General features: G+C 40.8%; 1 protein-coding gene across 2 annotated transcripts; it reads left to right on the forward strand.

Moving 5' to 3' along the window:
* Positions 1-44: 44 nt before the first annotated feature.
* Positions 45-23,457, forward strand: atp5f1c (ATP synthase F1 subunit gamma). 2 transcript variants are annotated; one of them, XM_068005111.1, is made up of 9 exons: positions 45-149; positions 3,368-3,402; positions 4,621-4,752; positions 9,097-9,301; positions 10,024-10,167; positions 12,990-13,054; positions 19,267-19,422; positions 20,376-20,472; positions 23,314-23,457. In XM_068005111.1, the coding sequence occupies exons 1-9, from the start codon at positions 55-57 to the stop codon at positions 23,315-23,317; spliced, it is 933 nt and encodes a 310-aa protein (XP_067861212.1). In that variant the 5' UTR covers positions 45-54; the 3' UTR covers positions 23,318-23,457. The 2 variants fall into 2 exon arrangements, with proteins under 2 accessions (XP_067861212.1, XP_067861213.1); XM_068005112.1 differs by lacking the exon at positions 23,314-23,457 and having other exon boundaries at positions 20,376-20,476.
* The last annotated feature ends 568 nt before the right edge of the window (positions 23,458-24,025 follow it).

Consider the following 24,025-nt stretch of genomic DNA (forward strand, 5'->3'; position numbering starts at 1 on the left):
TGTGCCAGTGGCGAGGCGGCGGATCACGTGGCTCTGACTGGAAGGGTACGACGCATGCGCGTTTGCTGCGGGCTGACCTTCAGCAGCAACCGCGGTGGAGGATTGATCATGTTTGCAAGAACAGGCGCTCTGGTCTTTGAGCCCCAATGGTAATGGAAATAGTCTTGCAGAAGCGGGAGCGCGGCTTTTTATTCCATCTTGGAAGAACATTTTTTTTTTCTCGCTTCAGAAAGATGTAATGCGCCGGGCGTTTTTGAACTTGGTAGGAGGTGACCCCAGGTTGGGAGTAACCGGGGTAACTAGGCCTTCTTGAAGGAAATCCCGAGGCCTTGGCGCAGTGTTTAAAGTGATTTGGTGGATTGCCTGGTTTTTCAAGTGCATTTCCCTCTTCTTTCTGCCCCCTCTTCCCCCATCCCCAGGATTTTATTTGATGTGACCTCCCATGCTAGTCATTTATTAGGAAGTAAGTTCTTCCTTTGTGCCATGGAAGATCTTTCAGGTTTATATAAATGGGGCAGGGAAATCACGTCTGGCAATCTAAAATAAAAACAGAAGATGCTGGAAATAGACAGCAAGCCTGTCAGCAAATGTGAAAGGGAAGGTATTTTGTGTGGGACTCTTCATCAGCAGTATTATCCATTTATGGTTTATAAATTATGTACGGATGCTAGGGACTGCATGTACCTCCATATTAGAACTTTATTCTCCATTGCAGAAAGGATGAAATAATGTTTTGCTTTGTTCATTTGGGATGCAGAGCCAGGCTCTCTCAGTATACTTTATTAATTCAAATGAATCTGCTAACTACTTAACTGAAATAAAATAATGTGTTATTCATTGAGCTTGGTGCAGTTATAAATAAACTTTTACTGCATTAAATCAAATTAGCAATTTTATTTTTTATAGTTGCAATTCAGCTAGTAAAGAATGATGGGTGTAGCAAATTTTAATTTGGAAATATACAGCATTAATGTTTTCCGAATTGGATAAATCAGAATAGCAGGCTACTGGATGGACATTCACTACCTAATGTTTAGTGATTCCCTGGGTCAGTTTCACATTGTATGTGCGTGAGCTATCTCATTGAATATCCTCAACTGTCCCCAGTATTAGAGCGGGTCAATACGATTTTGACTTTTTTTTTCTCCTGTATCTGTATTTGCTAGTTCCAGGTGAAAGAAAGAAAGACTTGCATTTATATAGCACCATCCATGACCTCAGGAGATCCCAAAATGCTTTACAGCCAGTTAGGTACTTTTGTAATGTACCTGTTGTAATGTAGGAAACATGTGTTTAGTAAAAAGAATGTTCAATCCAATAAATTTAATCCCTATTGCATTAAAAAAAATTATGTTCACTTAGTGCCATTATGAAAAATGCAAATATATTATGTCTCAGGTCATTCCGTATGATGGGTGACTTTGACAATGACCAGTCTTAAAATTTGTAACCACCAAATTGCTAGTTCCTTTTTGAAGATTCTTTCAAGACTTTCAATAAGTGTTGGAGGAAGAGATCTGTTTGTATGGCTTTTCTGTCAGGAATGTATGCACAGTACAGATTGTAGCGAGGGCCTACTGCAGATGTGTTTAGCTGGGTTTGAAAATTTGCAATTTTTCTGTCTAGTTTTTTCCCTTTATTCTTTCACAAAGGAGGTGACTTTGGCTCAGACATAGTAGCCTGTTGCTGCCTTTGCACTAATATCTTGCCCATTCTACATGTGAGAGTTTGGACACTGAGTAGGCTGGACAATAGTATTCTCCTCATGACTGTCAAGTCCCACCTCGTTCTCTTGTCATCCACACTTCCAGCAGCCGGTCAAGTATAGTGATTTGGAAACCCTGTTTTTTCTTTTACCTTACTTAGTCCAGGGGTCTAATTATAGTGCTTTACTGCTGATCTGAAGGAGACTAGCTAACTTAGTACTGATCAAAAATTGAACCTGGGCCATTTCTGCTGTGTGTGGTTCTATGTGTTGTACTTGCCCACAAGTGAGTTGTGGAAATGTTGAAGTAATGAACTTGTAGAAACTGTTTCCAATGTTGGGCTGAATATACAAAGTAGCACTTGTTGAAGTTTTGCTTGCAGCTTCCAGTTTTATAAAGGCACTCCTGATTTGTGGAGTGAAGTAGGATTTTCAGAATTGCCCCTTTGCACGTGAGGATGTTAGCACGGTCAGAGTAGCTAGTTAACGAGGGTATAAGACATGCGCTCCATTGTGGTGCTGCAACTGCATGCGTGAACCTGGCTACGTTACTTGAAATTGTGTTATGCCAGGTCCATCAATAATTAAAATTTGTCATCCAACTTGGAATGGTGATTTATATACAGCAAAAGTGCTAAGAAATGTCAGTACTTTAATTGGATCAATTTTGTTTCTTTCAAGTAATCTCATTGTATAGCATAATTGTTTACTTTGTGGATTTAGTGACTAATATACAACGGTGATTTAGTCTGTATCTTCTATGGTACTTTGAGATTTTCACAGAATCTATGACTCTGTGGTGCTTAATTCTTTTCTGAATGAGGAGGAAAGTTTGTTTTAACTAACTTGAAACCTCTTGTGATATTAAATGATTCTATCTATATCTATACCCAGACAAGACACTGTACTCTTTTACAGGTACCTCTTTGTGGGACCTATAGGTACCTTTTATATTAAAAGTATACCGTCACCACTAACAATACATTATATTGTAAAGGAGGTAAACTCTATAGCTCCCATCGTGCATGGAAGCCAACCTTATTTATGAGTCCCCAGAGCAGAGATTAAAAGCAAAGAAAATAAGCACTGCTTTCTATTGACCTAGTCGGGGACAGCAGTGAAATTCTGGAATTCTGAGATCGTAGTCATTTGCATAAGCACTGCTCTTTTCGAACCTCAGCAGCAAGTGAAAGTGTCTTAAAATGATCCCTGTGAACACAAAGCCAAATAGTCATCATGGGCTGTTGGGAACATCAAAAAGTAGTGACAAAACACAGAGCTGAGCATCTTTTACCAATCCTGCTATGTGTGTTCCACTGTCAGTGTGCAGGAAAGTCTAATTTGATCATTAATCTGGTTGCTTAGCACATGAACTAATTACAACAAGGTGAGTTAACTTTAAAAGCATTGCCCAGGTTAACAATGCAGATTTATGCCAAGATGTGTTTTAGGCAAGTGTCCAGGAAAATCAGTTATCAGACTTGTAGCTAATTCCTCTAGCAATGGTAGCTTATTCCTCTAGCAATGCTGTGTAGACAGGATGGTTGAAATTCCTAGTGTTAGTTTGTTTTCTTTAACTTTGGACATGTTCCTCCATCCCACCCAGGTAACATGCTTTATCTGTTGAGCTTTACTAAAGTCCAAGTTTCAATTATGTTACAGGGGCCATGTCCGAAACATGTCAACTCTGAAGGACAGTGAGTATCCTATTTTCTTCATTATTGCAGAATGTTGTTTTATATATTGAACAGGTCGCATGTAAATGTCTTAAAACTGAGTGCTTTTGTAGTATCATGGCTTTCAAAGTTAAGTAGTAAAGAGATTCCTGTGGTGCAATAATATTGCATATCTTGTGTAACTGAAGTGGGTTTCTGCATTGATGTCACAAAATAACAATATAACTGGCTCAATTGGCATCAGTTTGGTGTTCTATAGTGGATGAGATCACGTAGATGGAGCAGTCTTGCACCACTTGAACTTCTCATTGGCTGTGGTTGCTTTTCTGTTTATAATTTTGGCAGAGGTAATGGCATAGTTGGCTCTCTCCTAACAAATTTCACCAGCTTTGAGGTTGATGAGCATATCTCAATGCATGTGATATGAATTGTATGGCTGAAAATGACACTCTTTTTCCATATCTTTTTAAAAGACATACAGTACTATCACACTGTGCCAATATTTATTTTCCTGCATGCATATTATGTTTTTACTGGAGTGTAGTTACTGATTATAGATTTCACTGAGAGTTGTCATTAGTCTTGCATACATTTGTATTGAGAGATTTTATATTGTAATGTGAGTCAAACAAAACCTTAAAAATTGCTTGTAAAATTCAGAGTAAACAAAGATAAGGTAAGTTTACAGTTTTCTGTCTGAGAAAGTGAAGCATCATTGGAGCAGAAGCAATGTTTTGAGTTTGATAGATATTTTATTCTGAATTTCAATATTTGGAAACAAAAGGACCAAATATTGGTGGGGGGAGGAGGGAGTCACTGTTAAATATGCAGGAAAAAAATTGACAGAATATTTTTTTTAAGTGCCCTCACATCAAAATTTATTTGTTTACTTCTTTTGTAAAGGTAGATAGGAATAAGCTTTAATTGGAATGAAAACACTGTAGAATGCAGGTAGACTTTTTCAGTAATAGGAATTGTCTCCTTTTAGTTGGATTGTTTAACTGAATGATTTGATTTTTTAGAAAATCATTTTCCATTGAAAGCACATATCTTTTGGCACAATGTAGCTTTTCATATTCTTCCAGAGGAAATTACCATTAAAGATAATGGAATATAACATTTATAGGCAGCTAGATCAAAGTGACTTCATGGAAAAATGCATTTTAGTCTTAGCCAAGTAATGTGTGAAAATATGTCCCAGATAAACTACTGCCTGATAATACATTTGTCTATTTTCAGTCACCAGGCGCTTGAAGTCCATCAAAAATATCCAAAAGATCACCCAATCGATGAAAATGGTGGCTGCGGCAAAATATGCAAGAGCTGAGAGAGACCTGAAACCGGCAAGAGTTTATGGAGCAGGAGCTCTAGGTATGATCATAGGTTACTGCACGAAAGGAGGCCATTCGGCCCGTCGTGTCCGTGCTGACTCTCTGCAAGAGCAATCCAGCTAGTCCCACTTCCCCGCCTTTTCCCCATAGCCCTGCAAATTTTTTCCTTTTACATACTTATCCAGTTCCCTTCTGAAAGCCATGATAGAATCTGCCTCCACCCCCCCCCCCCACCCCCGGGCAGTGCATTCCGGATCCTAACCACTTGCTGTGTGTAAAAAAAAAAAGGTTTTCCTCATGTCACCTTTGGTTCTTTCGCCAATCACCTTAAATCTGTGACCTCTGGTTCTTGACCCTTCTGCCAATGGGAACAGTTCCTCTCTATCTATTCTGTCTAGACCCTCCATGATTTTGAATACCTCTATCAAATCTCCTCTCAACCTTCTCTGTTCCAAGGAGAACAACTCTAGCTTCTCCAGTCTGACAACGTAACTAAAGTCCCTCATCCCTGGAATCATTCTAGTAAATCTCTTCTGCACCCTCTCTAAGGCCTTCACATCTTTCCTAAAGTACGGTGCCCAGAACTGGACACAATACTCCAGTTGTGGCTGAACCAGTGTTTTATAAAGGTTCATCATGACTTCCTTGCTTTTGTACTCTATGCCTCTATTTATAAAGCCCAGGATCCTGTATGATTTCTTAACCGCTTTCTCAACCTGCCCTGCCACCTTCTACAATTTGTGCAGATATACCCCCAGATCTCTCTGTTCCTGTACCCCTTTTAGAATTGTGCCCTCTAATTTATATTGCCTCTCCTCATTCTTCCTACTGAGATATATCACTTTGCATTTTTCTGTGTTAATTTGATCTGCCATGTGTGCACCCATTTCACCAGCCTGTCTATGTCCTCTTGAAGTCTATCATTGTCCTCCTTTCTGTTTACTACACTTCCAAGTTTTGTCATCTGCAAATTTTGAAATTGTTACCTGTACACCCAATTGCAAGTCGTCATATCAAAAGAAGCAGTGGTCCTAGTACCGACCCCTGGGAACACCACTGTACAACTCCCTCCAGTCCGAAAAACAACCGTTCAATAAACGATTACAATGACAATTACACTACAGTGATCCAACTGATACTTCATTTAGAGATTGTGGGAAGGATCTCTTGCCTAGTCACGAATACAGCATTTGTGGGCAATAACATTTAGCCTTTTTTTTGTAGAAGCCCCAACTGTGCAATGCTTTGAGGGACTGAAAGCATGCACAGATCAGCCAGCTTAATCAATCCATTCACTTTATGCTGCCTGCTATTCCTGCCAAAACAAAATTGGATTGCTAATTTAACATTTGAGATAATTCCATTCATATGCAAATGAATATTAGTTCCTTTTATTAGCCAAACTTGCAAACTGCAGATTCTGTGAATGAGCAGCTAATCAGATACTGACTTACAGTACAAATGAGATGCTTTTGGTACATTATGCAGCCTGCATTATTTGGTGTTTGCACAGTATTTCTCATTTTCTTTATAGATTCTTGCTGCCTATTTCAAGTAATCTTGTGCACTTCAATTTTAAATCCTTGCATGTTACTTAATTTTCAGATTGATTTTAGTTTTTTGTTATTAAAATGGCTGTATGGTAGTCAGTGGAAATATCCAGTATACCAGTAGAAGCAGGAAATCAGTAACCCAATAGACTAGAGGGATATGGAGAGGCTACAAAAACAATTCATGTTTATATAACACCTTTAACAGAGGAGAATGTCCCAACATGCTTCACCGGAGCGTAATCGGACAAAAATTGACATCCAGCCAAAGAAGGATATATTAGGACTGGTGATTAAAAGCTTGGTCAAAGAGGTAGATTTTAAGGAGCATCTTAAAGGAGGAAGGAGAGACAGAGAGGATTAGGGAGGGAATTCCAGAGCTTAGGGCCTAGATGGCTGAAAGGGAGTGGGGGATGCACGAGGCCAGAGTTGGAGGAGCGCAGAATTCTTGGAGGGTTGTAAGGCTGGAGGAGGTTACGGAGACAGAAAGAAGCGGGGTGAGGCCATGGAGGGATTTGAATACGAGGATGAGAATTTTAAAATCGAGGCGTTGGTGGACTGCGAGCCAGTGTAGGTCAGCGAGCACAGGGGTGATGGGTGAGTGGGACTTAGTGCAAGTTAAGATACGGGCAGCAGAGTTTTGAATGAGCTCAAGTTTATGGAGGGTGGAGACGGGAGGCCGGTCGAGAGAGCATCAGAATAGTTGGGTTTGAAGGTAACAAAATCATGGATGAGAGTTTCAGCTGAGGTGGGGCAAAGACAGGGCAATATTACGGAGGTGGAAGTAGGTGGTCTTTGTGATGGAGAGCGTATGGGATTGGAAGCTCAGCTGAGGGTCATATAGGATGCCGAGGTCGCAAACAGTCTCGTTCAACCTGAGGCAGTGTCCAGGGAGGGAGATCAAAGTTTGTGCGGGGTGGGGGGGTGTGAAGACAATGCCTTCGACCTTCCCAATGTTTAAGTGGCAGACATTGCAGCTCATCCAGGACAGTTTGAAAACAGTCAGTGGAGGGGCTAAGAAGTGATAGTGAGGTAGAGCTGGGTGTCGCCAGCGTACATGTGGAAAATGACGTCGTGTGTTTTGGATGAGGGGCTGCATGTAGATGAGAAAAGGACAGGGCCAAGCGTAAATTCTTGGGAGACTCCATGTGGGTACAGTAAGAGAAACCATAGCAACAGATTCTCTGGCTACAAATGGATAACTAAGAGTGGAACCAGGTGAGGGTAGTCCCACTCAGCTAGACAACGGAGGAGAGGTGTTGAAGGATGGTGTGGCTAACCGCGTCAAAGGCTGCAGACAGGACAAGGAAGGATAGTGCACCATGGTCACAGAGGATGTCATTTGTAATTTTGATTAGGACCGTTTCAGTGCTGTGGCAGGAATGGAAAACTGATTGAAGAAGATGAAACATGGAGTTGTGGAAAAGATGATCAACAACACGTTCAAGGACTTTGAAGAGGATAAGGAGGTTGAAGTTGGGGTGGTAGTTCACAAGGGTAGGAGTCAAGGGTGGGTTTTTGAAGAGGTGGGTAATGACACAAGATTTGAAAGGGAGAGGGACAGTACCTGACAGACCAGGAAGGGACGTTGGGTGGTTGGCAGTTTAGTAGGGATAGGGTCAAGAGAGCAAGAGGTGGGTCTCATGGACAAGATGAGATTGGAGAGGGCATGATGGGAGAGAAACTCGAGAAAGGTGCAAGTTCAGGGTTAGGGCAGAGGGGAAGCTTGACTTGGTGAGCAAGTGGAAAGGAAGGATGCGGCAGAGACAGCTGAACAGATGGTCTCAATCTTAGTGACGAAGAAGTCTTGCATTTGATGGAGGGGCAGGGAAGGAAGGTTTATGGAGACGGTTTGTAGTGGCGAAAAGAAACCAGGGGGCTTTGTTTGCATTCTAGGACGACCCTGTAGCAATTTTGGTGGAGGAGAGCAAGGCCTGATGGTGCTTGATATGATTTAGCCAGATCTGGCGATGAACGGCTAAACCAATTGTGTGCCGTAGATGCTAAAGTGTGCACCCCTTGGACTTAAGGGAGCGAAGGTGGAAGCGACCAGGGTGGGATTTTACTGGGGACCAGGGCAGCAGAGGTGAGTGTAATTGATCAGATCAATAGCTGCAGAAATATTGAGGCGAACAGAGGGCCAAAGGCTAAACAGTTGAGCGTTTAAAAGTGCCATTTTAAGTGACTTGGGGCTAGAAATTGATAAAGGACAATGAAAAGCATTGAAAGTGATGATAAAGAAAAAATAAGGGCAGCAAATGGTGTTTTCCTTAAATGTTTTCTCACACTCTCTCACACTCTCTCACACTCTCTCACACTCTCTCACACTCTCTCACACTCTCTCACACTCTCTCACACTCTCTCACACTCTCTCACACTCTCTCACACTCTCTCACACTCTCTCACACTCTCTCTCACTCACCACCTTGCTGCAGTCACGTGTTTTCTGTATACCCCTCCTTCCAGGATTTGAGCCTGTAATTTAAGGCAGGCACTTCAGTGCAGTGCTGAGGTCCTTTGAATGAGATCATGAACTGAGACTCATCTGCCTATTCCAGTGGTTCAGGTGATCGTTAAAGATCCCATGGCACAATTTGGAGAAGAGCAGAACGTTTTGCTGGTGCCCTGGTCAACATTTGTCCTCAACTGATCATGTATGTCTGCCATTTGTGGGACTCTTGCTGTGTGCAAGATAGCTGCTGGATTGCTTACATAGCAGGCATTGCCACTTCAAATAATTGATGTTACCCTAAAAGGCGCTTTTAAGTGTTTTGGTAGATGTGATAAGGCACTATATAAAGTTTTATTATTGACATCTTGCTGTTTTTTTAAAGCTCTATATGAAAAGGCAGACATTCAAGCTCCTGAAGACCAGCCCAAACACCTGATCGTTGGGGTATCCTCTGACCGTGGTCTCTGTGGTGCTATCCACAGTAATGTTGCTAAGCTCATAAGAAATCAAATAAACCAATTGACTGCTGCAGGGAAAGAAGTTAAGGTTGTTCCTATTGGTGACAAGCTGAGAGCGTTGCTGAATAGGTATGTGTTGGTTTTGAATCTGAAAACACATCCTTGCTTGATAACAAATTACTTTGATAACCTACTCTTGTCGCTAAAACATCATGGCCTTAAAATGACACTTTGGGCTAATGGTATAAATGCTCAGCACCATTAATTTCCTTGTCTGCTATTTTAGTAGAGGTATTGATCTGTCATTTTAAATGGGTTACTGCCTCCCTTTAACATAGCAGGGAGAGTAATTCAGGTGACTATCTTAAATATTCATTATTTTCCTACAACATAATTTAAGGACCAATGTTACAACTACTTGAGCTGCTAATTTTGCTCCTGACTATTTCCATGTTCCACTTTGAGTAGAGTAATATACTGAATATACAACATAAAACAAAGTGCAAAATTCTTAGCTCCACAGTAATAGTGAAGTTTAGAGACCATTCTTCAGAATGCTTGCACAATATTAATCTATTCATTAAAATTGAATGGGGGTTTAAATCAATGAAAGTAATCCAGAATTATACACTAAATCATCTAAATTATTATTGCTACAGCTTTGACTTTTTTGGGAGGTAATATTCCAGTACTGGTTTTGGCAGTATCATAGTTCAATAAATTAGAGAGCGGCTATAGGATTACAGAAGTTGAACAATCAAATTCTGAAAACGTATTGGGTAAACTATTCAGCAATATATAACATTTCAGAGTAAATAGAAGACTGACTCAGTTTCTGCTTTGAACTGTAGGAGCCATGGGAGTCACTTCCTGATGATATTCAAAGAAATTGGACGGAAACCACCAACATTTGGTGATGCTTCAATTATTGCCACTGAGCTCCTGAACTCGGGCTTTGAGTTTGATAAAGGTTCTGTTATATTCAACAGATTTAAGTAAGTTGCTTGGCAGACCACTGGTTAGAAAGAGTGTATAAATTCTCTTTTAAAGTTTCCTCCATAAGACCTACCTTCTGTTCCCTTGAATGTCCTCCCCATCCAACTTAACCGCTTGGTTACCTTTCTGGCCCTCATGCTTTCCTTTTCCAAAGCACCCCTCCTGTTCAAAACCACCATTCCCATTATTCCACACAAAAAGCCCACCCTTGATCTGCTTATCCTCTCCAACTGCTGCTCCATCTGTAATCTCTCTTTCCTATCTAAGGTCCTTGAGTGTGGTATCAGTTCCCAGTTAGAACTCACCTCTCCTAGAATTTCCTGTTCAAATCCCTTCAGTCTGGCTTGCCCTGCACACAGCACTGAGACCATGCTGATCAAGGTCACAAATGAAATCCTCTACGATTGTGACCAGAGTGCAATATCCCTCTGTTGTCCAGCTCCATTGGGCTATTTTGTGATTCCACTTCAACCTACCCCAATATAGCCAGCATATCTCCGGCAATGGCTTCATAATCACTGCCAGAGTTTTCCAAGGACCTGTCCGATTGATATAATTTGCAGGCACAAGGTCAGCTTCAATATGTACGCTGATAACACTGTACCTCACCACCACTTCCCTCAACCTATCAATGTGCTGCCAATCTAACATTAAGTGGATGAGTGAAAACAAATTTGATCTGAACATTGGGAAGACCGGGGTCATTCTTTTCAGCCCCCACCATAAACTTGAGTTTCAACCCCACATCCTATCCCTAACCAAGACTATTTACTTCCATCTCCACAATATCACCTACATCTGCCCCTACTTCATCCCCATTGCCACCAAAACCCTTATCCACATTTTTTTTTCACCTCTAGACTCTTTCTCCAATGTGCTGCTTGCTGGGTTCTATTCCACTCCTTCCATAAACTCCCAGCTTGTCCAAAACCCAGCTGTCCTTATCCTGTCTTGCACCAAGTCCCACTTGTTTATCAGCCTTGTTCTTGCTGATTGTTGCTAGCTCCCAATACATTGAATTTAAAATGATGGCCCTCACCTTCAAATCCCTCTCCAGTCTCACCCACCCTAATTTTGCAACCTCCTCCAATCTTGGACCCACTCCCACACCCTTCAGTAGTCCACATTTGGCCTTCTGTGTACTTTCCTCTATCCCCTTCCTTTACTTCATCATTGGTGTCGGAACGTTTGGCCATCTAGGCTCCACTTTCTGCAACTTGCTTTCTAAACCTTCCACTTTTCTTTGTCTCCATTTTTTTAAAAGCCTTCTAAAAATGCATCTTTTGACCAAGCTTTTGATTGTCTCTCCCAACTCATTCCACCATGGTTTGATGTCTGGTCCTTTTTATTGTTCTCTGTGTAAAGCTGCTTCCCATGTTTTTCTATGATAAAGATGCTATATAAATGAGTTAGTGTTGTAAATATATATTTCCATAATTTCCTCCATGTAGAGGAAGCAAGGGAGTCATGTCAGGCTTGGGAGATGAGTGCCTCAGAGATTGGTGCTGGGGCCCCTACTGTTTCTAATCTACATAAATGACCTAAGTTTACAAATTCAGTGCAACGTGATCAAATTTGCAGATGATACTAAATAGATGTAGAGGAGGGGGAAATCAAAGAACTAGCAAAGGGCGTAGACGAGATGTGCCAGTAAGCCAAATTATGGTCATTGATATTCAATACAGTTGCGTGCAAAATGTTGCATATATTGGAAGAAAACTGGGCGGGGGAGGGGGTGGTGGGCGGGGGTCAGGATAATTCCTTTCTTATCCTTTTTACAGATTTGTAAAGCTAGAAATAGTAATATATCTGAATTAACTTAATTTATTCTTGCTTCAAGACATTCATCTTAAACCAGAATAGTGCACATTTAGCCATATGTCTAAAACCATCTGTGCAGGGAACTTCTAGGGGGAAATCGCAAGAATGGCTTATCCAAGCCTATTTATGTTACCTGGTCTTGAAGGTAGGCAGAATTCCTACTGAATGAAACGTTGTATCTCTCTTTATACCATTTCTTTTTATGGCCTAGTTCCAGCAGGATTCAGCACTATTGACCCTTAGAGCTTTGGACAGATTGCTAGACTAGGATGAGGGGCCTCGTGTCTCCTAACATTGTTTTTCCCGAGTCATAGCTTTGTTGTACAAACCTTTGATGTTACTCTCTATAGTAAAAGGTACCTATTACCTTTTTTATATTACAGTAAGCTCCCCTCTTACACTCCCCCCTGCTGTGATTAAAAGCTTATCCTTACAGTACAATGTCTTTGGCCCTGAAATTCATCCTCTCGAATGTTATCAGTGTCATTGAGGGGAAAAGACAGGATTTGCAAGCATACTGTTTAAATTTGCTGTTCTGTATTAGAATAATGTAAAAACATATCTATATTCTTACTGGTTGGGGTGGGGGGGGGCGGCGTGACATTTTATGAATGGTGTTGGATTAAATCTCTGCACTGGGATACTTTATACCAGAAGGGGCAGAGTTGAGATACTTCTGTTACTGTTTTTAAGATCGATTTGAAGAAGCTCTTGACTTCTATTTATTGGTGCAGTGTCTAAAGCACATCAGACAGGTAAGAGGAGGAAAAAGCGTCTTGGGACGTTTGGCTACATCAACTTGCATTTATATAATGCCTTTATTGAAGTTAGTGGATTGCCATTCAGGCATATACTTCATGGTGTTGGAGTCATGTGGCATTTCACCAATATTGAGCCCTGCACATTTTAGTAGCCTATAGATTCAACTTGAAATTGCTTCTAAAGATGTCTACTAGTTGCATCTTAAATGTTGCCACGAATAAGCTATCTTTGTTTTTAGGTCTGTGATCTCTTACCAGACTGAGCAGAAACCAGTCTTCTCTTTTGACACTGTTGCAAATTCTGGTAAGTTACTGTGCTGTCTACAAGGTAGATAAATGAATATGGTGTTACTCTGATACATTGATTCATATTGTTAAATTGCCACTTTCTCTCATTTGCTTAATGTGATTACTAAATATATAGTTGACATTGCCAATGAGAACTGCCGCTGAGTCTAAATAAATAAGTACCCTCTGAAGAGATAGTTGAACATTATGTCTAACTTAACTTTTAAAAATCATTTTATTTAAGAAATTAAAGGTTATATTTTAATAGTAGGAAGTAGTTATAGGAGCAGTGCAGATTAATGACATAACTGTTAAACGTGTTTCACTATTCATATTTCTGGTTGGACTAGAACATCATTTACTATAAAATAGAGACAGCGACACCAGTATAATTGATTGTACTTGTTACATTGTGTGTACCTCATCTTTCAGACATAGGAAACAAAAAATGGCTTTTTTTGGTCTCATCTAAAGAATCCAGCGGATGGTTTATAAAGTATTTGTGTAGAAGGGGAAGGCTTGTCACCTGATTTTTTGCATGATAGATACTTGCTAGAGTTGCATATTTATCGTAAGTCCTTGGGCAAATTCTGGTGATCAACCATGCAATGTACGTTGCTAGTCATGAGCTAGTTCAGTTAAGTCATGCAGATCACGCAACAGTTCAGGTCCTGTGTATTCCATTCTGGATGAGCTAATTCATAATGGACTGCTTCAGTTATAGAGATTACATGCACATTTATTCCCTTGACTGGGAAATTGTATTGGAGTACGAGGATAAGCATCTAGGACCAAGAAGGCTGCAGATCAGGTGGGCAGAAAAGTGGCAAATGGAATTCAATCCTGAGACGTGTGAGGTAATGCATTTGGGGAGGGCAAACAAGGCAAGGGAATACACAATAAATGGTAGGATACTGAGAAGTGTGGAGAAACAGAGGGACCTTGGAGTGCATGTCCACAGATCCCTGAAGGTAGCAGGACAGATAGATAAGGTTGTTAAGCAGGCATATGCAATACTTTAGCCGAGGCATAGAATATAAGAGCAGGGAGGTTATGCTAGAACTGTATAAAACACTAGTTAGGCCACAGCTAGAGTACTGTGTTCAGTTCTGGTCATCACATTACAGGAACAATGTGATTGCACTAGAGAGGTTACAGAGGAGATTTGCGAAGATGTTGCCAGGACTGGAGAATTTTAGCTATGAGGAAAGATTGGACAGGCTGGGGTTGTTTTCATTGAACAAGGGAGGCTGAGGGGTGATTTAATTGAGGTGTATAAAATTATGAGGGGCCTAGATAGAGTGGATAGAAAGGATCTATTTCCCTTAGTAGAGAGGTCAATAATCAGGGGGCATAGATTTTAAAGTCAGCTAAGGCAAGTCATGGCAGCAGACCTCGCACCCGTGATATGCTCCTCCTGCAAGATGTGGGAAGTCATGGACACTACCAGTGTCCCTGCCGACCATGTGTGCGGGAAGTGTGTCCACCTGCAGCTACTGACCGATCGTATCTCGGAGCTGGAGCTGCGGGTGGACTCACTGTGGAGCATCCGCGATGCAGAGAAACTCGTGGATAGCACGTTTAGCGAGTTGGTCACACCGCAGGTAAAGGGTATACAGGCAGGAAGTGAATGGGTGACCACCAGGAAGAGTAAGAGATGCAGGCAGGTAGTGCAGGGGTCCCCTGTGTCCATCCCCCTCTCAAACAGATATGCCACTTTGGATGCTGTTGGGGGGGATGACTTATCAGGGGAAGGCAGCAGCAGCCAACTTCCTGGCACCACGGGTGGCTCTGCTGCACAGGCTGGGAGGAAAAAGAGTGGCAGAGCTATAGTGATAGGGGACTCAATTGTAAGGGGAATAGACAGGCGTTTCTGCGGCCGCAACCGAGACTCCAGGATGGTGTGTTGCCTCCCTGGTGCAAGGATCAAGGATGTCTCGGAGCGGCTACAGAACATTTTGGAGGGGGAGGGCGAACAGCCAGCTGTCGTGGTGCACATAGGCACCAACGATATAGGTAAAAAAGGGGATGAGGTCCTAAAAGCAGAATATAGGGAGTTAGGAGGTAAATTAAAAAATAGGACCTCAAAGGTAGTAATCTCAGGATTGCTGCCAGTGCCACGTGCTAGTCAGAGTAGAAATAGGAGGATATTTCAAATGAATACGTGGCTAGAGGAATGGTGCAAGGGGGAGGGATTCAAATTCCTGGGACACTGGAAACGGTTCTGGGGGAGGTGGGACCAGTACAAACCGGACGGTCTGCACCTGGGCAGGGCCGGGACCGCTGTCCTAGGAGGAGTGTTTGCTAGTGCTGTTGGGGAGGGTTTAAACTAAAGTGGCAGGGGGTTGGGAACCTGAGCAGGGAGAGAGAGGAAAGCGTAACAGGAAGGGACAGAAGGTATGGAGTAATAGGTAAAGTGTTAAAAAAGGAAAAAGCAGGAACTAAGCGTCACAAAACAGATTTGAAAGTTCTTTATCTGAATGCACGTAGCATTCGTAATAAAATGGACGAGTTAACGGCACAAATAACTACGTATGGGTATGATCTTGTGGCCATTACAGAAACATGGCTGCAGGGTGACAACGACTGGGAATTAAATATGCCAGGGTATTTAACAATCAGGAAGGACAGGCAGGAAGGAAGGGGAGGTGGGGTGGCTATGTTAATAAAGGAAGGAATCACTGTAATACAGAGAAATGATATTGGGACAAAGCATCAAGATAATGAAACAGTTTGGGTGGAGATAAGGAATAATAAGGGAAAAAAAACATTAGTGGGCGTAGTATATAGGCCTCCTAATAGTTGCAACTCTGCTGGAAGAAGTATTAATCAGGAGATAGTCGGGGCATGTAATAAGGGAACAGCCATAATTATGGGGGATTTTAATTATCATATTAACTGGACAAATCAAATTGGGCAGAGCAGCCTTGAGGACGAGTTCATTGAGTGCATCAGGGATGGATTTCTTGAGCAGTATGTAACTGATCCTACAAGGGGGCAGGCAACCTTGGACCTGGTCCTGTGTAATGAGTCAGGATTAATTAATAATGTCCTAGTTAAGGATCCCCTTGGAACGAGCGACCACAACATGGTTGAATTCCATATCCAATTAGAGGGTGAGAAGGTTGATTCTCAAACAAGCGTACTGAGCTTGAATAAAGGAGACTATGATGGTATGAGAGCGGAATTGATTAAAGTGGACTGGGAAAATAGATTAAAGGGTAAGACGGTACATGAGCAGTGGTGTTCATTTAGGGAGTTATTTTACAACTTTCAAAATAAATATATTCCACTGAGGAAAAAAGGGTGTAAAAGAAATGACAGCCACCCGTGGCTAAGTAAAGAAATCAAGGATAGTATCCGACTAAAAACAAGGACATATAAGGTAGCCAAACTTAGTGGGAAGATAGAAGATTGGGAATTCTTCAAAAGACAGCAAAAAGTAACTAAAGGATTGATTAAGAAAGGGAAGTTAGATTATGAAAAGAAATTAGCAAAAAATATAAAAACAGATAGCAAGAGTTTCTATAGTTATATAAAAAGAAAAAGGGTGGCTAAGGCAAACATAGGTCCCTTAGAGGATGAGACCGGGAAATTAATGGTGGGAAACATGGAGATGGCAAAAATGCTGAACAAATATTTTGTTTCAGTCTTTACAGTAGAGGACACTAAGAATATCCCAACACTGGACAAACAGGGGACTCTCGGGGGGGAGGAGCTAAATACGATTAAAATCACTCAAGAGATGGTACTCAGTAAAATAATGGGACTCAAGGCGGATAAATCCCCTGGACCTGATGGCTTCCATCCTAGGGTCTTGAGGGAAGTGGCAGTAGGGATTGTGGATGCTTTGGTGATAGTTTTCCAAAATTCCCTGGACTCAGGAGAGGTCCCGGCAGATTGGAAAACTGCTAATGTAACACCGTTATTTAAAAAGGGTAGTAGGCAGAAGGCTGGAAATTATAGGCCAGTTAGCTTAACATCTGTGGTGGGTAAAATTTTGGAGTCTATTATTAAGGAGACAGTAACGGAACATTTAGATAAGCATAATTTAATAGGACAAAGTCAGCATGGCTTTATGAAGGGGAAGTCATGTCTGACAAATTTGCTTGAGTTCTTCGAGGATATAACGTATAGGGTGGATAAAGGGGAACCAGTGGACGTAGTGTATTTAGACTTCCAGAAGGCATTCGACAAGGTGCCACATAAAAGATTATTACTTAAGATAAAAAATCACGGGATTGGGGGTAATATTCTGGCATGGGTGGAGGATTGGTTATCAAACAGGAAGCAGAGAGTTGGGATAAATGGTTCATTTTCGGACTGGCAACCAGTAACCAGTGGTGTTCCACAGGGGTCGGTGCTGGGTCCCCAACTCTTTACAATCTATATTAACGATTTGGAGGAGGGGACCGAGTGCAACATATCAAAATTTGCAGATGATACAAAGATGGGAGGGAAAGTAGAGAGTGAGGAGGACATAAAAAACCTGCAAGGGGATATAGACAGGCTGGGTGAGTGGGCGGAGATTTGGCAGATGCAATATAATATTGGAAAATGTGAGGTTATGCACTTTGGCAGGAAAAATCAGAGAGCAAGTTATTTTCTTAATGGCGAGAGACTGGAAAGTACTGCAGTACAAAGGGATCTGGGGGTCCTAGTGCAAGAAAATCAAAAAGTTGGTATGCAGGTGATTAAGAAAGCCAACGGAATGTTGGCTTTTATTGCTAGGGGGATAGAATATAAAAACAAGGAGGTATTGCTGCAGTTATATAAGGTATTGGTGAGACCGCACCTGGAATACTGCATACAGTTTTGGTCTCCATACTTAAGAAAAGACATACTTGCTCTCGAGGCAGTACAAAGAAGGTTCACTCGGTTAATCCCGGGGATGAGGGGGCGGACATATGAGGAGAGGTTGAGTAGATTGGGACTCTACTCATTGGAGTTCAGAAGAATGAGAGGCGATCTTATTGAAACATATAAGATTGTGAAGGGTCTTGATCGGGTGGATGCAGTAAGGATGTTCCCAAAGATGGGTGAAACTAGAACTAGGGGGCATAATCTTAGAATAAGGGGCTGCTCTTTCAAAACTGAGATGAGGAGAAACTTCTTCACTCAGAGGGTGGTAGGTCTGTGGAATTTGCTGCCCCAGGAAGCTGTGGAAGCTACATCATTAGATAAATTTAAAACAGAAATAGACAGTTTCCTAGAAGTAAAGGGAATTAGGGGTTATGGGGAGCGGGCAGGAAATTGGACATGAAGCTGAGTTCGGATCGGTCAATGCCCTGTGGGTGGCGGAGAGGGCCCAGGGGCTATGTGGCCGGGTCCTGCTCCGACTTCTTGTGTTCTTTAGATTTGTGGTTGGGATCAGATCAGCCATGATCTTATTGAATGGCGGAGCAGGCTCGAGGAGCCGATTGGCCTACTCCTGCTCCAATTTCTTATGTTCTTATGTTCTTATGACAGGAGTTGAGGAGAATTTTTTTCAGATAGATGGTGGTGGCGGGTTTGGAACTCACTGCCTGAAAGGGTGTTAGAGGCAGAAATCCTCATCGCATTTAAAAAGTACTTGGATTTGCACCTGAAGTGCCATAACCTACAAGGCTACGGACCAAGAGCTGGAAAGTGGGACTCGGCTGGATAGCTCTTTTTCGACTGGCACAGACACAATGGGCCAAATTACTTCCTGTGCCTAAATTTCTGAGTCTATGACATCATTAACTAATGAGAGCCACTTGTTGACGAATCTTCCATGTATTAGAGTTGCTGTCTTCTGGCTAGTAAATGCATTTGAATTTCTTGTAACAAGTGGGAGAAAATTGACCATTTCTTAAAACACTTACCAGCCATTTCAAAAATTGTTTGCCTTTAAATTTATTCAGTTCGGTTTAGTATTGATACGCAGATTATCTATGAGCATTGCCAACACTTTTATACAGAACTGAGTTTCTCGATTTGAATTTTGCACCATGTTCACACCAAACACATTGATCAAGCACGATCATAAAGCTCAAATGTAGTGTGCAGTATTTGTCTTATGTTTAAGTATCCATGTAGAAAATATTTCTGGAGATGGATGTTTTGCATTTAACGTGGAATAAGTTGGTCTTAATTTGGATTTGATCCTTGTTTTCAGATGATCCTGTGTCATTGCCACAAATATTATCTAACTCGTCCATATTTGTGATAACTTAGCCACTGATCATTCTTTGACTTTATTTCTAGAAAACATTGGTGTTTATGATGACATTGATGCTGATGTTCTGCGAAACTACCAGGAGTTTTCTCTGGTGAACGTTATTTACTTTGGCTTAAAGGAATCCACTGCAAGTGAGCAGAGTGCTAGGATGACTGCTATGGATAGTGCCAGCAAGAATGCTTGTAAGAAATGTTTTATATATTGCAGAAAAAAGCTCTAGCTTTCCTAATAGTCCTCTGAATTTATCCAGTGAATGGATGAGCTGTTATAGACCAAGAAGGTCTCATGCTTGATCCCCAGTATGTGCTGAATTAATTGAGCTGAGCCAGGTGACAGAAGGCGCACTACAATTGGCATAAGGCTCCTGGATTATGGAGAGGAAAATGAGCTATTAACAGAGAAAGATACTTAGTCCAAACTATCCATCGTTTCATATTATCATTTGCTGCCTTCTCTGGCCAGGGATTGTATTATTGCTGTTTAATGGCATTTATATTGGTCATTTGACTTTAACTTAACCTTTTGCTCACCAGGCCACTTGTTTGTACAGCAGATGTTCAAGATTGTAATGAGTAGGGCTGGTGCAGCAGTTGGAGCAGTGGCACTCTGAGCTGCCACATTTTTCTCTTCCTCCCTCCCATCAGTTCTGAGCCAAGAACAGATGTTTCCCACAAGGCTGGAGACAAATTCTGAGGGAGAGTAAAACCTTTTTTTCTCTTCTTTCCCCTCTTTTCATCCCCTTCACTCCCTCTGCACACCAGTTTAAGTATATCCTTGTCCTGAGTTTCAGAATGGAACTTAGCAGAGGGGTTGGGAGCAAATCATTTGCCACCAGTGTTGTGTGCCTCCACAAAACCAGAGATGGGGCAAAATCCCTGATGTGGATTCTCACCTTAAGTCTCCAAAAATGTCAAAATAGATTTAAAAACTTGAACTAGGAAATAGAATTAATGTGAAAGTAAATTTGTTTCAAGCCTCCTGTTAGATGGTATTTTCGTTTTATGTAAATACAGAATGTTGCTGTTTTACTGTAAGAGTCAGCAGCTAGAATTTCAGATGTTGAATAAAGGAAGGAGGGGGATGTACAGGGGAACTAAAGTAACACACTTAAATAAAATTGTGTTTTTTCTTTTAGCTGATATTATTGACAAGCTGACATTGACGTACAATCGCACTCGTCAAGCTGTCATTACCAAGGAGCTTATTGAGATTATCTCTGGTGCTGCTGCTCTGTAAGTATTGCTGTGAACATGGAAACCCTGTTATATGGTAGATCAATTGATGTGAATGCCTGTAAGGAAGAAATAATAGTTAAAGTGAGCTACTTTTAAGAAATATGTACCATAAGGACAAATTGGGGGTGAAGGTGGAGAATGAGAACCAGCACAAGCAAAGTTTTTTTTAAAAAGTGGCTACAATTTGTATTTCAACAGTTTTATGCGTATGTGGGTTTTAATCAAATTCTTTTACTTTTATATCATAGAATCATACAGTACAGAAGGAGCCCATTCGGCCCTTCCTGCCCATGCCAGCTCTTTGAAAGAGCTATCCAATTAGTCCCACTCCCCTGCTCTTTCACCATAGTCCAGCAAATTTTCCTTTTCAAATTACCTTTTGAAAGTTACTATTGAATCTGCTTCCACATTCCTTTCAGGCATTCCAGATCATAACAATCTATACAAAATAATACTACTGTGTTACAAGACTTCTAACTTTAATTAAAATGTGGTAATTTTTAAATTTGTAAGAATTGTATTATGATGCCCAAAGGTGAAGTGTTTTTTTTAAGTCTTGCTGCCACATTTCACCCCCCCCCCCCCCCGCCTCCCACCCCTAGCACAATGGTTATATTTTGTTTTTTTAAAATTGGATGTATAACAAAAGCAGCTTTTTTTCATTGCCCTTACGATATATGATGAGGTTCAGGTCACAGCTCAGTAATGTGAAATCTAGGTCCTGGGATGCAAAAGCTTTACTTGAAAATAACTAGGCCAGGATTAAATGAAAGGCCAGGAGCTTTGTTACACCCTTACAAAATTATGGAATAGGTATATCTTCAAACAAAAGTATTTCATTGCATTATGATCTGAAAGTCAACACATTTCAGAGTTTGTAAACCAAGTAATTTTGTGTTTATGTTAAGTCCAATATTGGTGCATTTATTTGCAACAATCATTGCTCTTTTCTCCCCTCTCTTGACCCTTTCAGTCCCTAGCTAGCAGATCATAAGGGTACAATGTCATTTATAATTGAGCTAGCTTTGCCGTTCCAATGTAGATTAATGGCAATTATTTTTGGTTACAACTTCCAAAGTGGGAATGGATTTGAATTGTATTTTTGAGACTCCACAATTTTGAGTACGTCTTTTACAATAAGATCAAATGGGCAAAAATCTCAAAACTTGATGGATGGTACTTTTCTCCACGTGATCCACCAACTCTAATCACACTCGTGTGCTCCCCACACCATTTAATATTCTTCCTTTTCAAACAACTATTAAATTCTCTTTTAAAGAAGAATTTATGGACTCTTCAACAACTGGTTGTGCCTGAGAATTCCACACTCTAATCATCCTCTGTAAAGACTTTTTTTCTAACCTTCCTGTTTTTTTTTCTGTTTATTTTAAATTTGTGCCCTCTTATTGTCTTGCTGACCACTGGAACCAATCTATTGCTATTTACCTTAGAACCCGTCATAATCTTGAAGACCTCTATCAGGTTACCCCATTACCGCCTCAGATATTAAGTGATAGTCCCTCTGCTCCCCACTCCATTTAAATCCTTTTAAGGTGTATTTCACTTCTCTATTCTTATTTCCAAACTCTGTTACTTCACAAGTTCTGTACAATTAACTGAATCTGCTGCCTATCTGTTCATTGTGCTAGCTGATCTACATCCTCCTGTAGTCTTTCGTAATCCTTGTCACAGTTTGCCTTAGGAACCTAGTACACTTTCACCTATAATCCGATCAATTAGCTTTGGTTGCTGTTTTCACTATAGTTTGTCACTGCATCAATTCTGTTTTTGTCACGTGTGGCTTTAAATTGCATGCTGCTGTAATTTCATTTGTAGCTTTGTGCATTTCACTTCGTGTTTTTGTTTATCATTTTCATATTACACTGATTGCTGCTGTGGCTAAATTACATGCATGGCTTTATGCATTTGGCTTGCTGTTTTGTTTGCTATTTTGGGCTTAAATTGGGTACTGCCATGACTGAATTGCATGTATAGCTTCATGAATCATTGTGTTTCCCTTTTTTCTTTCTACGATTACAAGGAATTTTTAAGCTTGCAGCAGCATATTTGGTCCACAAAGAGGTAATGGTTTAATCCTGGCACTTGCCATGTATTAGTACAGGTGGCAAAGATAAACTGTTTTTTGTTATCTTCATAACTAAACGTCTGCTGTGGTAAACGTAAATTGGCTGGTAGTAAGTTGTAAAATAGATTTTCCTGTTCTGCCTACTAAGAGTTTGGTCTAAGCCATTGAAGAGAGGAGAAAATTAATCTTTTCTTCATTACAATTTTAGTTACAAATTTAGTCCAGCAATGCAACTAGGAGTGGTAAGGCACAAGTTCCAGATCTCAAATGGAGAGTACCTGACTTCCATTCAGCACCTTTCCAATGGGGATGCCTATCTTGACAACTTGCAGTATGAAGCACTGTGAGCACAACTCCATAGTGCAGCGTATAAGAATATAAATGCTCTTGTACCATTAAATTTGTTTTAAATGATAGAGGTGAGAGACTTCTGATCGGTCATGATTGTGGATTATAGTTAATGGTAGGTTTGAAATTAAATATTTCATTCTTTTCACATCGAAAGAAAATCATCCTAGTGGTGAGGTGAAAAAATAGGTTTTGTACTTTGTTCCCAATGGAGTTAAGAACATAAGAAATAGGAGCAGGAGCAGGCCAATCGGCCCTTCGAGCCTGCTCCGCCATTTAATAAGATCATGGCAGATCTGATCCTAACCTCAAATCTAAATTCATGTCCAATTTCCTGCCCGCTCCCCGTAACCCCTAAAAGTCCTGAAAAGTTCAGTTACTTACATTGTGTGTTAATTTTGCAGGTAAAAATGGTGATCCTGAAAGACAGCTGAAAATGAAATGAAAACATATTCCATTTGGAAGAAAATGATACAGTATTTCTGTTAAATTGGTGGGAATCTTCCAATGTTTGTAAATTATAATACAATAAAAACTTTACACAGTCAGTGGCTCCTTTGTACATTTATGTTTTCCTATTCAGTAGATTCCCCTTTAATGTGGCTTGTAGACATGTGATTTGGTTATGCAACACAATTGTTAACTGTTGAATGTAGTTTTATCCAAGAAAGGTATAGTTTTCAAATAAATAGCATTACATAAATCCATTGGTTGTGTTTCAAGCAAAACAACATTTTAGTTTCCTACCTAAATTTGTTGGTGTCTGTACGTTTTCATTTTTATGTACAGGATATGGGTTAACCTTCATGATTCCCTTATACAGCGAATCTTTAATTGCTTTAGTTGAAGAACATAACGTGCCAAGTGGAGTTCACGTACTTATTTATTTTGGGGAAAATCAGAAGGCAAGCCAACTTAGTATCAGCTCAAGTGTGATATTTGGCAGAGGATTGAGAACCGGTTATGACCTGGTTGTCGGTGCTAAACAAAGAATTGGATTTATTAAGCAAAACATTGGAACATAGGAATTGCTAGACAAAAAAAGACCGCTGTCCATCTATTTCTACCATCCTGGTAGTCATGTGCTACAATGATAATGGCGTTGTTGACTAATCA

Source organism: Heptranchias perlo, chromosome 24 (genome assembly GCF_035084215.1).
Source record: "Heptranchias perlo isolate sHepPer1 chromosome 24, sHepPer1.hap1, whole genome shotgun sequence".
Taxonomy (NCBI): domain Eukaryota; kingdom Metazoa; phylum Chordata; class Chondrichthyes; order Hexanchiformes; family Hexanchidae; genus Heptranchias; species Heptranchias perlo.